This window comes from Aedes albopictus, chromosome 2, assembly GCF_035046485.1.
Source record: "Aedes albopictus strain Foshan chromosome 2, AalbF5, whole genome shotgun sequence".
Taxonomy (NCBI): Eukaryota; Metazoa; Arthropoda; class Insecta; order Diptera; family Culicidae; genus Aedes; species Aedes albopictus.
Genome location: NC_085137.1, coordinates 331,543,900 through 331,557,620, shown reverse-complemented (window position 1 = coordinate 331,557,620; position 13,721 = coordinate 331,543,900). Strand labels below are relative to the sequence as shown.

The following is a 13,721-nucleotide window of genomic DNA, read 5'->3' as shown; positions in this document are numbered from 1 at the left end:
CATTTATGTTTGCGTCTATTTTTGTTTTATAATAGGATGATTTTTATTCAGTAGAAGGCAGTAAAATCATTCTGCTGTGAAATCATTCGAAATTGAGATTCTGCGGATCTGTATCGCATTGAATGAAGAATCATTTTCCGTTCGGCGGGGGTTTTCGTTCAGTGTGCGAGGAGAGCCGCTTGTCGAATCGGCATTTTTGTTTATCTATCTCCGCGTTCTCTTGGGAAGCCCGGCTAGTGTTCAAATCGCAAGGACAGATAAAGCAAAGAGTGTGTGCGAAAACTGTTTTTGCCATCGAGCCATTCTTCTACTCCTCTCGATTGTCTGTTCATTCTGAGTAAACAGATCTTCCGTTCGCCTCCGGTTTGTTGGTTGCGAATACTTTTTTTTTTGTTTATTGACGCTTATAAATTCCTCGTTTCAATCATTAGCTATCCTCGGATCAGACTGCTCGTTGATGGCCTCTAATGCGCTGCTGGGGAAGCTGATTTTGGCGCTTACACTGTCAGTGTTTTTGTACTATTTCTTCTGGGTCGGAGTTCTGCCATTCATGGTGATTGATTCGAGTGAAGGTAGGTGGTAATCTCAGTTCGCATGTGTTCAAGCCCTCGCCTCGCCTGTGGCTTGCAGTGTACTGAGCGGTTTCATTCAAGCGGTATCATCTGAATAGTCGTCTTCGTTCAAACACAGGAAAATGGCGTGCCGATCTTGATTCTAAGTAGTGTCGTAACAATGCACTTATCAGTCAATTTCGACTGATTGAGCGTAAGATGTTTGCTTGAATGAAGTCATTTAAGAGCGGTTTCTCTCGTAGATAACTGGATATACTCGCTGTTTCCGGAGAAGAAGTTTGCCTTTATGGTTCCAGCTGTTTTCGGAGTGCTGTTCATCGGGGGCTTGTCCGTCTTCACTCTCTATCACTTGAGAGGTCAGCTGAGGGCTAGTAGTGATTGAGGAACCTAAACAGTAAGTACTCATTATTGATAAGAGCTTTTAGAACGATAAGTACACGGAACGTGTTGATTGCGTTTCAAGGTCACAAGTAGATTTTATATGTATTTCTATTCGTTTCCATGTAGTTTAATGAAATACATGAAGAACCCTAGAATTGGCCGTGCTCTCCAGATCTGGCGATATGTATGTATCTCATGTTAAGTGTTCCAGTGTCGAATACACTCCATCGAAATTTTAGGGCTGCTGTTTGAACAACCTTGCACCTTGTTCTGAACTGAAAATCTAGGACTCCGTTGTTGTTGCTAAAAGAAAATGGCTGTTTACTCAATAACAAACAAACGAGATCCCAAAATTTGAGCTGATTTGATTTAAAATTGAGACTGCACAAGCTTTTCAAAGTTTGTAGGGGAATTACTAAGAGAAAACGATATTTTTCATTCGATCTACCATAGCACGCCCCTAAGTATCCTAGAGGGTTAGTTGACCCCGGGCACTCCTAGGCTGACCTATCAGCTACCTAAAACTTTTTCTGGAAAAGGAAACAACTTTTTCCTTCGCTCTGACTATGGAGTTCCACTTATGTTATGTGCTCATGTTGATCAAACTATTCGATGGACATCACTGCAATTAGCAGTGAAACATAGTAGCCTTGATTTCTGGGTGCTATCTTTGGCGCCAGGTGTAGTAAGGTAGTAATGTTGTCTGCTGGGAATCTGTAGAATCACTGTTAAAGTTTCTCCAATTGAATAGAAATCCATAACTAAATTAATCAGGCATCCGATTTGTCTACTCAAAGAACAAGGGAGTAGATTTTAAAGCAGGTAATGAAATGAAAAACTTGTTAGTATTGGGGTGCCTAAGCTTTTTGCCTGTCTTGGCTGTTGTCGTGGTGGTTTAAATCTATCAACCAAGCCGTGTCCATTTCGGTGACGTTAGGCAAAGGGTTTACGCATCCGATGTATTGTTCATAAATGGCCTTCATGCCTAAGTTTCACCTTCTAACCCTAGCGAATACTATCAAATCTTTCATTTAATTGCCTACTCAGGGTTGTTACGAGAATGGTGGAAAAAAATCCGCGCAAAATCTGCGCGAACAAAACTTGAATCCGTGCCAAATCCGCGCGATTCTGGAAATAAATAGCGCTCAATCCGCGAGAGTGTAAATTTGTGTTTTTAGGTTGTTGAAGAAATCCATCAAACTGGAATGGATAAGTTGAGTGACGGATGAAGAATGAATTTTTGATTCGAGAATCAATGCAACGCATCTTGATTGTTGTAAGCTTTTTGTAAGTGAATTTGAAGACATTTTGGCAAAACTTTCGTTATATTTTTTCCAAAAACATTCCTGCATTGGTCGATTTTTGATAAGAATTCGTTACACAAAATCTCAAGAGAAATATGCCAAGAACTAGATACTGAATTTGTGGAAAAATATAAAAAAGAACTGGAGAAATACTGAAGATATTTCAGGAAACATAGCATGGTAATAACATAAACAGAATCAAATGGGGAGACTTTCTTTAAGTTGTTTGTTTATCCATTACCGGGAATTTTAACATTTTATGGGTCATTTATCCCGAAACTTTCTTTAAGTATTTCTGAATATTTCTGGGGACAGTATCCGATACTATTTTTTTAGAGGAATTTTTGGAGTAATGCCGTACTAGTTCTTGAATGAATTTTCAGTGCAGAATTTTTCAAGGAGAATACCTGGAGGAACCTGAGAAAATATTCCTTAAAATAAACCCTGAACTGAATTCCTTCTAAAATGTTGAAAATTTCATGATTTACTTGCTGGAGCTCTTTAAAATTCCTACAGGATTTTCCAGGATTTTTAGGAGTTTCTCCAATAATTCCGACAGCAATATATCCACGTAGGGTGGTTGAAAAAATCGTTTTAGCTCCACACTGCTTATTCGATTCATAACCAGATTCTATGCCTTCTCCCAAAATTTGAGCTGAATTGGTTGAAAATTGAGACTTGTATGGGAATTACTAAGGGGAAACGATGTTTGTCATTCAATCCACCGTAGTATTTTTTCAAGTGCCCTAGAGCGTTATTTGATCCTTGGCTATCCTACTTTATCAGTTACAACTTTGCTGAAGACTGCATTCAAATCGCATGCCTCATTAATTAGTTATCGATTTTTATCCAGAATCTAAATTTTTACTCATGATGGTTTAACTACTCGGTAGACATCATTGCATTTTGCAGTGAAACATAGTAGGATAGTAGCCATGATTTCAGTGTGCTATCTTTGGCCATATGCAGCAATGTTGCCCGCTGGGAAGCTGGAGGATCACTGTTAAAATTCGTCCAGTTGGATACAAATCGATAACTAATTAATGTGGCGTGCGATTTGAATGCGGTCTTCGGCAAAGTTGTAGCTGATAGAGTAGCCTAGGATTACCAAGGGTCAACTAATCCTCTAGGGCATTTGGGGAAATGCAACGGTCGATTGAATGAAAAACATCGTTTTCCCAGAGTAATTCCCATACAAATTTGGAAGGGCTTGTGCAGTCTCAATTTTCAACCAAAGGAGCTTAAATTTTGGGAGAAGGCATAGAATCTGGTTACGAATTGCATAAGCGGTATGGAGCAAAAACGATTTTTTGAACCACGCTTATATCCAGTATGCCTGCAGAGATTCCCCAGAATTTTTCGTCAAAGTTTCACTAACCATTCTTGCAATGATTTATATGCCTTTCTCAAAAAAATCCCCCAGGATTCAACTCATCAGATTTTTCCCGAAATAATCTGGGGATTAATCTAAAAATCTCTTTTGAAGATATATATCAGGTGACTTTTTAAATTGAACCGGTAATTCGGGCAGATTATTATCGGAACTACTTCGGCTCCGATGAATGGAATGCCTGTAAACAAATTAGATTTTTTTTTTTTGAGAAATTTGTATTTTTTTAAAGTTGAATAAGGATACACATCATACCCGCAATGGGAATATTGGAGGAATTTTGAAGGGCTGATGAAAATCGTAACAAGTCGTCGTGAACCAAAATGAAAACTTGTTCCAAATTCTTCAATAGGGTAAATGTACCAATAGTGGTGCAATTAGTAGCTCCTTGTAGGAAAATAATTGAATAAAATTGATAATACCACAAAATAAAAAGTCTAAAAACGTTAATCGGTAGTTTTTCACTTAAATTGGCTATGAAAATGTAAAAACCATCGTTTATTTCAGTTTTCGCTAATAAATCACTTGCACCAACTATTGGTACACGGTTCCTGTTATGGTGGAAAAATTTAACTTTGGTTCCTATAGTGGCGCATCCCATTGAATTCTTATGGGACCCACCACTATAGGAACACTACCACCACTATAGGTGCAAAGGAGCAAAAAAATTAAGGAAAATAATTGTTTAAAATAGGTTTTTCGACAAATCCTAAATTCAAAACTTAATTAGTGTTATTAATTAAGTATAATGCATCTATTAAAAATGTCATTTGAGAGCTTTTTGGTAGAAAAAGTACTGAATTGCCACTACCACCACTATTGGTACTACCTCCACTAAGGGAGCTTTTACCCTATCCGAATCCGTCCAAAGAAGATCAATAAAACGAAACCAATCACGAAGTTCCGCTTGCTTTGCCGTTTTTTTTTTTCGTTCGGCTTAACTGTCATTTATTTATATAAAAATGCAGTGGCATACGTGGGAACACCCAGGGGACCACGCATGGTCCACTGCACGAATTTATTTTGGCCTGCTTCCTCTCACATAAAATTTGACGTTTGAACGGTGTCGACACCTCTAAAACGTCAAATTTCGTGTGAGAGTAAGCAGGCCAGAATAAATTCATGCAGTAATCCATAACCCGTGAACAAAACGCCCGATTAACTTGCTTGTGCCATATCTTTTTTTATTTTTCAATATAATCATTATCAGCTTTTTGCATTACTTTCTATAGTTATTCTCAAATGTAGGAAAAATATAACATTACCCAAGTAACAATCTGCATGCCTTGAAGGTTTATTCATGTTTTATCCTGGTTTTATACGAGCATGTCAAAAAGCTAGTTGTTCTAAATTAGTTTTATGTGGTAGTTTTTTACTATGAACCTTTGGCGTTCCATAAAACTATCATATAACTTCTGCTATAAACATCCTCAATTAAAGACTTGCAAGTAGACTTGAATTGGTTTTATCACTTATTATATACCATTTCAATAAAACTTGCATTTGCGGTTGTTGTCGAACAGATTTTTTTGTAAACAAATACACAAAACTGTGAGGCAATGCATAAAACCAACAAAAGATTTCGTGGCCGTAACATAAACCAAAAAAATGCTGTGATAAACCGCTAGTTCTATCATGAGCTCAGTTATGACTACCTCAGGAGGGTTAACCCTATTGGAGGAATCATCAGGAACACAGAGTTTTATCAGAAAAATATGTCGCCTAGCCGGGATAATTCATGTAAATACAGAAAAAATATTACTCAATTTTATGATTTCACGTACAGCTTAAGATCAAATTAAACCATACAACACGTTTCCGTCATTTTATTTTGTCAGAAAAATTACATAATAGTTATTTATGTAACAAGTTGCAAAAAGTTGATTTTTTCAGCACGAGTCGTACATTTATCCAACGAGGCTTGCCGAGTTGGATAAATACGAAGAGTGCTGAAAAAATCGAGTTTTGCAACGAGTTCCATACAAAATTTTATGCCATGATTTTTTTATAATGTAACCCATTTGAGTTGCATAATGTTCATAATGCAACTCAAATGAGTTGCATTATGAACATTATACAACTATTTTTCATTATGCAACTCATTTCAGTTGCATAATGAGCCAGTTCGGAAAAATTGGTCATTATGATATCAAAATAAGTTATATAAAATGTAAATTATGATACTGAATTGCATAAATATATTTTAAACTCCGCTGTGTTGAAAAAACCTTTTCTGCACTTAATTACACCGAGTAAATTAAATGCATTTAACTTCCAAATTATGCATAGTTTGTGTGGCGCACTTGGTTTTTGTCATTAGCACAGTCACATTCACCACAAATTTTCCGTGGCATGTCTCCTGACACGTATTAAATAGAAAAACAAATCTGAATTCCATATCTACATCTTTCCAATTGATGGCTGGATAAACAACCAAGCATAATTTATTCTGACGATCGAACATTGAGTATGAAAAATAATCAAAACAATTATTTGACAAGTCAGAAGATGGTTTTATTTAGAAGATTGATAAAACTATGATACAACCCGAAATCCTAAACCGGTTTGCATACGAAGTCGTCTCTCTCTCTCTTCTTGGCGTAACGTCCTCACTGGGACAAAGCCTGCTTCTCAGCTTAGTGTTCTATGAGCACTTCCACAGTTATTAACTGAGAGCTTCCTCTGCCAATGACCATTTTGCATGTGTATATCGTGTGGCAGGCACGAAGATACTCTATGCCCAAGGAAGTCAAGGAAATTTCCTTTACGAAAAGATCCTGGACCGACCGGGAATCGAACCCGTCACCCTCAGCATGGTCATGCTGAATACCCGTGCGTTTACCGCCTCGGCTATATGGGCCCCATACGACGTCGAAGTCGTGTAGACCCTAATAAGTCTGGGCCAACTAGCCAGAACGTGGGCTTATTGAGGCATACAAGAACTCGAGAGCATTTTCAAGTCGGCATCAATGGTTTTATGTTTAGGATTTTTGAATCGCTAAAAAACTTTGATAAAATCAAAATTGTTGCTTGGGTATGCAAAATGTTCTTTATTGTGTAACTGAAGCGGTTTTCGTAAAACATCAATAAAAACCCATTTCTCAAAATTCGACATAACTTTCCACATACTTAACATGCACATTTTCATGAAGTTTATAATGTATTGGAATCTTATACTATACTGAGTTACCTTGTTTTCATAGAAATTATTAAAAAATGTTCATTTAAGTCCTGTGTTGCAATAGCATCATTAATTCGGCTAAAAATTTGTCCAGAGTAGTAGAATATTGCTCTCTGAATGATACAGAAGAGAAGTTTGCTTTTAATTGCATTTTTCATCCTGAATTTGATCCATGAAGATGGTCATATTAAAAAAAATCATACTTTTTGCTCCATTGATGCAGATTTTCGACTCTAGCGAATCTTGTTTTTATTTGTTTTCAACAAAGTTGGTCCTATGTTATTGTACACCTTATTTAATAATAATCGGATGCAAAGTTTTTATTTCCAACATCATTGTTTTGCAAAATTTGCATTTGGTTGCATTATTATTTGGAAGAACCTTCAAAGAAGGAAACTGTATTGATTACTGTGTCTGTAATTGCGCACAGTAACCAAACCAGCAATGCTATTAAGAAGCAGTTTTCTGCATTTCAAACCACATTGTTCCCACTTTCGACTGAATGCATAAAAAAGTTGATTATTTAATATTTTCATGCCCTTTTTGCTTTACAATTGAATTTTATTCAAAAAATTGAATCTCACTTGAGACTTTAATATCTCAACACTTAATTTTCCAATTGAGTTTAAATTTTGCCAGAATGTTCATTACTCATGCTGCTGTAGCATGGCACATACTTTTCTGGTATTAAAAACGATATACCGTGTGAACAGTAATTTTATATATATTTTCAATTTTTAGAAATCGAAAAATTCGCCTAATTTAATACCTGACCGATTTTCTTTAAAATAAAACTATTTCAATTCGATTCAAAAATTTTACTATAATGAAAAATGATGTACTGAACAACGAATCAAGGATGGTTAAATTTGAACTACGCGTCTTTTTTTTTCTAGCCTTGTAAAGTTGTCCGTTTTATAAGTTGAACACTGCCGTTCTAAGCATATCTGTACCATGTTGTTTTTCTACGCATACTGTCCCACTGCTCTAACTTAAGTTACAACTTAAAATCAATGTCAGAAAGATGCTTGACGTTATCGTGGAATATTGATTTGTGATGGAAAATGAAAAAAAAATATCAAATTAACTTCAAATGGCTCTGTTACTGAGAAAAACACGGCAAAAATGCAAAACAACATGGGACAGATATGCTTAGAAGGGCAGAACAGTCCTTACAGGAAAAACCGAACAACGTTTTGCGCTGAAATTTTTACCGATTGATTGCTCACTGGTGATAATCATTCGATTAAATTTTCAGCGCGATTCGATGTTTAATCTTTCCCAATTGTGCTGTTGAAAGTGCAAGGTTCGGCTTCTATGAACCTTCGCCTGAAAAATCGCTGTCACGGGCGATGATCGCCTTGGTTTGGGGGACCCTTAAAACGCAGAAGGCATGTCAAAGTTTGCCAGGGACAGCTAGTTTAACATATTTACGAGTTATATTCTTATGATTTCTGCATGTATATACATATTTGGCCCAAGTTTCCCCATACTTAAGGACAAGCTCGTAAGAATCCCAAGATAGCCGCCACAGTAGCTCGTAAAGAAACAAAGGCATCGCACCAGATCTTCTTACTTGGTAGTGACTCTGGATGTAAGGAATGCGTTTAATAGCGCCAGCTGGTCTGCTTTTGCCGATGCGCTCTTGCGTTTGGGGATACCGGAGTACCTGTACAAGATTCTCGAAAGTTACTTTCAGAATCGTGTAATAGTTTACGACACGGTTCTGGGTCCGGTGTTATAGAATGTCATGTACGACGAGGTGTTGAGGATAGAGTACCCAGTGGAAGTAGAGATTGTCGGATTTGCCGACGACATTACGCTCGAAATCTACGGTGAAACGATCGAGGAGGTGAAGTTGACTACCGACCACTCAATCAAGGTTTCGGAGGCGTGAATGCGGTGCAGGAAACTGGAGCTGGCTCACCACAAGACAGAGGTGACGGTTGTTAACAACCGGAAGTCGGAGCAGCAGACGGAGATCAGTGAGAGTGCACTATCCTGTCAAAGCGCTCCGTCAAACACTTGGGCGTGATGATTGACGATAAGCTTACCTTCGGCAGCCACGTCGATTATGCCTGTAAAAGAGCCTCCACAGCTATTGCGGCACTGTCCCGGATGATGTCCAATAGCTCTGCGGTGTACGCCAGTAAGCGCAAGCTTCTGGCTAGTGTTGCTACGTCCATACTTAGGTATGGCGGCCCGGCGTGGGGCACCGCGCTAAGTACTAAATGCTACCGACGGAAGCTGGAAAGTACTTACAGGCTTATGTGCCTGAGGATTGCGAGCGCGTACCGTACCGTGTCATACGACGCTCTCTGCGTCATTACTGGTATGGTGCCACTTGTGCGCGGCACAAGAGGCATACGCAGGACTGCCAGGATGGCCTCTATGGTCAAATGGCAGCGCGCGTGGGACAGTTCCACCAATGTGGACCAAAGGAACCAAAGGAATGTGGACCCATAGGTTGATACCGAGGGTAGATAGTTGGATTAATAGGCGCCATGGGGAAGTTACATTCCACCTGACACAGGTCCTTACAGGTCATGGTTGCTTCCGACAGTATCTACACCGTTTCGGGCATGCGGATTTTCCCGAATGCCCAGTGTGCAATGGTTTAGAGGAAACGGCGGAGCACGTTTTGTTCGTGTGCCCGCATTTTCGCACAATGCGTGACCACATGCTTGCCACATGCGGGGAGGACACAACTCCGGACAATTTGGTCCAGAGAATGTGTAGGGATGAGTTTAGCTGGAACGCCGTTTCAAGGGCTATCACCCATATCGTCTGGGAGCTACAGAGGAGGTGGCGCGTGGACTCGGAGAATGGCTAGTCCAGATGCAGTACAAGAGGTGGTCCAGGGGTTCGAAGTCGGCTTCGTAGGTCAGCCTTACAGCGATTAAGTGGCCGCGGAGAGGAAGTCCCGGTAGCGGTGCTGTCGTGGCGTCGGTCTACTGGGTTGGATCCGAGCTCGCGGTTGGAAAGGGGTCCCCGGCAAGGGTCGGGGTAGGTGCCTGCAACCTTCGGGTGCATTTGATAGGGCCTGAAGGGTAGTGATACCCTTCCTTTGCGGGCAGGCCAGATCGGGTTGCACGTGGGCATGAGTTCTTGATGTCTGCAAAGCAGTTGAGCGCGGGCGGGGTTGACCCTGCCCACCTTCCGAGGACAAAGGGAGTGGCGAGGACCACTCGGGAAACTGGCTAAGCGCCAGCATGTTACCGTGATGGACTCTCCAGAGCGAGTCATCGATGTTCGTTGCTGCTAGGCTACGCAGTAGGCCTGTCCAGCTTTTCAAAAATGTTCTCTGATTCTCAAGTCCACCCCCATATTTTGATTGGCATCCTAAATAAAGTAACTGGTCAAAATTTCAGCCAAATCCATTGAAATTAAGAGGTGCATCAAATCAATTTTGTGTTTTTCGACTATTTTTGAACTTCAAAAAATCATAACTACTCTAAAACATGTCAAAACTTAATTCTTTTGGCAGAAATTGAAAGCTATACTTGTTTGCTACAACTTCTCCGAACAACGTGTGCCAATAAAATTGAAGGAAACATGTGTAATTATCACATTTGTAATAAAAAAAACCTTAAAAAGTTGATTTTTTGATAGATTTTGTTCTGGAATACCCTAATATACGTAATAAGTTGGATTTTTCAAAACGGCATCATATTCTCCAATGTTTTTTGGCTATTTGCTTCTTTGGCACCAATGATGTAGGAGTTGAGCAAAAATTACTAAAATTCGTGAAAGCCAAATGTGGCCTAAAAACTAGCTTTTCGGGTGCAATCACGCTTTGGCGCGCAAAAAGTCAGCACTGATATGATAGCCAACACCTGTCATCGCGCTTGTTTGTTATCACCCGTGGTAGGGGGTAGCCAAGGCAAACTACTAGGAAGCAAAGCTACTACGTTCAGTACAATTTCGCGCCACAACGTGATTGCCTCCAAAAAGCTAATCTATAGGCCACATTTGACTTTCACGAATTTTAGTAATTTTTGCTCAACTCCTACAGCATTAGTGTCAAAGAAGCAAATAACCAAAAAACATTGGAGAATATGATGCCGTTTTGAAAAATCCAACTTATTAAGTATATTAGGGTGTTCCAGAACAAAATCTATCAAAAAAACAACTTTTTAAGGTTTTTCTGATTACAAATGTGATAATTACACATGTTTCCTTCAATTTTATTGGCACACGTTGTTCGGAGACGTTGTAGCAGACAAGTATATCTTTCAATTTCTGCCGAAAGAATTAAGTTTGACATGTTTTAGAGTAGTTATGATTTTTTGAAGTTCAAAAATAGTCGAAAAACACAAAATTGATTTGATGCACCTCTTAATTTCAATGGATTTGGCTGAAATTTTGACCAGTTACTTCTTTTAGGATGCCAATCAAAATATGGGGGTGGACTTGAGAATCAGAGAACATTTTTGAAAAGCTGGACAGGCCTACTACGCAGCTAACCTTGAGGGTGCGATGTGCACTAGCCCCTCTCTGGAGCAATACCTTCTTGGTGATTCCGGAGAGACGTAGGGTTTGGTGACCATAGGAATGTTTTTTAGTGGGTTGAGGAGAGAGTAGTCCTGGCTTTTACTAGTGTTGTGGAAGAAGGCCTTAACCCCACACTACCCTAACCTTCCTGTTAGGGTGTCTGTTGAGCAGATTTTTCCTCATATGGTTTAGAAGGGAAAAAAAGATCTTCTTACTTCAAGCTCTTTACAAGCAAGATCTAACAAACGAAAAAATACAGTACCTATTTTTTGATTGAAAAATTTCTTCTTGATATTTAGGAATTTGAGGTTCTAATGCAATGTCGCACTAGGACTCAAAGACGTTTGTTCTTGAAGCTTTTAGATCTAAGCGATTTCTCTCAAATTTTAAATGTAGCTTCTGGGTGTCCCAAGTTACTGGGTAATACTCTGTATATTGTTTAGTTTAGTTTGTAATAATCATTGAACTAATATGATTCATATCATCTTTGATGCATCTGCCTAACTTCGATGGTTTGATATGTTTTTAAAACAACCTTATCTACCTACCTTAATCTTTCCAAGCCATGCCTCTCTCATCTATAGTTGCCAACACGCTAATCAGTATCGTTGAACTCCTCGCCAGGTACACTTCGCAGCTGCTCGATGCACGATGGAGACGTGGTTAGTGATCGGAATATCAGGCGTCACCAATGGGGGCAAAACAACGCTCGCCAAGTCCTTACATCACTACTTTACCGGTCATCTGAACAAGATTATCTTTAAGGAGAACATCACAATGAATAAGGTAGCTCTTCTCAGTCAAGATGATTACTTCCTTCCGGTGGATAGTCCCAAACACAAGGTCATCGAGAAGCTCGGTCACATCAACTGGGAGATCCTTTCTTCAATCGACATGGATAAAATGTGCCATGACATTATGACGATCCTGGGTCACAAATTCATTCTGTACAACTGCCACCAGCTTAGTAAAACCGAAGGAGAGAACAACATCGCCGAGCAGGTCGACCCGGTAACCGACGAGGATAACATCTTTGCCGATCACTTCCTGAGCAATTACCTGAACAAATACGACGACGGTTCGGCCGGGGTCAACCAAAGAACGACAAATCTCATCAAAAAGTCCAAAAACGAAACATTCCTGAATATGAACATTAAGCTCAACGTGCTGCTCATAGAGGGTTTTCTGATATTCAACCACCCATTTACGTTAGACTTGTGCAACGTCAAATTCCATGTGCACTTGCCGTACGAGAGGTGTTACGAGAGGCGAATCCAACGAGTGTACGATCCTCCAGACGTGGTCGGATACTTCGAAATGTGCGTATGGCCGATGTATGAGAAACATTTCAAAGAATTCCGGGATCGTACCGATATCTACATGCTGAACGGAGAGGTGCCTAAGGAGAATATTCTGAACTATGTACTGAATTGCATCAAAGATTTACTGTGAACAAGAGTGGAACGCCAATGAACAAACAATGTGTAGCGTTAGAACGCAGCGACGGTTCCTTTTACATATAGTATACTTTTGCTCTAACGAATGTCATGAAAAATATGGGATATTCTTCGTACAATTAGTATTTTAAAGCTGCAACTTTTATACACATATTAATAAATTTATCGGTAACAACCAAAACTGATTACGTTTCTTATTTATCCAAATTTCATTGGCATTGCCCAGAGTGTTAGAGCCAGACCAGGTCCTGGTAAAATTTGTTAAAATTTCGGAACTCTAGTGTTTAGTTAAAGAGCGCACAATGGTCAGCGAACCAGATTTACGAGGAAAGATTTTTGTTTTGTTTTTATTAATGTGTATTTTAACTTAAATGCTAATTCTACACTCTACGAGGAAAAATGCATTCAGCGTCTTCAAATGACTTTTTAGACAAATATGGTATTCTACAAAGAATCCACATGGAAATTAGGGTGATCCATAATTTCGAAGAAATGGAAAATCAAACTTTTTTATTTGCAAGAATAACTATATACATTCTTCGGGAAAGTTGTAGATCTATCAATTTTAAGCAAGTTTGCTGATGACAGCTTTTATGTAGCTTTAAAATGGACCGATCTAGAGATATTTTTCTGAATAAGTCTTCTTATTTTTTTTTTAAAGAAAAATACTAACTATTGAACCAGAAGAGATAACGACCATCTCAGCGCACGAAAAGACGCGTCTTCAAATGCTCTACAAGTGTTTCTTGGCCGACTTTGATGAAAAATCTAAACAGAAGTAGTTAATGCCAGATAACCGATTTTCTTGAACCACCCTAAGCTAATTAAGAAAAATATCTCCAGATCGATCAATTTTAAAGCTACATAAAAGCTGTCTTCAGTAAACTTGCTCAAAATTGATAGATTTCAAACTTTCCTGAAGAATGTATATAGTTATTCTAA

General features: G+C 39.0%; 1 protein-coding gene across 2 annotated transcripts; it reads left to right on the top strand.

Moving 5' to 3' along the window:
• Positions 1–206: 206 nt before the first annotated feature.
• LOC109398065 (nicotinamide riboside kinase 1) lies at positions 207–12,960 on the top strand. 2 transcript variants are annotated; one of them, XM_019670428.3, is made up of 4 exons: positions 207–363; positions 432–572; positions 815–966; positions 11,947–12,960. In XM_019670428.3, the coding sequence occupies exon 4, from the start codon at positions 11,974–11,976 to the stop codon at positions 12,772–12,774; it is 801 nt and encodes a 266-aa protein (XP_019525973.3). In that variant the 5' UTR covers positions 207–363; positions 432–572; positions 815–966; positions 11,947–11,973; the 3' UTR covers positions 12,775–12,960. The 2 variants fall into 2 exon arrangements, with proteins under 2 accessions (XP_019525973.3, XP_019557322.3); XM_019701777.3 differs by lacking the exons at positions 207–363; positions 432–572 and adding an exon at positions 580–718.
• The last annotated feature ends 761 nt before the right edge of the window (positions 12,961–13,721 follow it).

Excerpts from the sequence above, each read along its gene's own strand:
- LOC109398065 (XM_019670428.3), top strand. The coding sequence starts at position 11,974 with ATGGAGACGTGGTTAGTGATCGGAATATCAGGCGTCACCAATGGGGGC.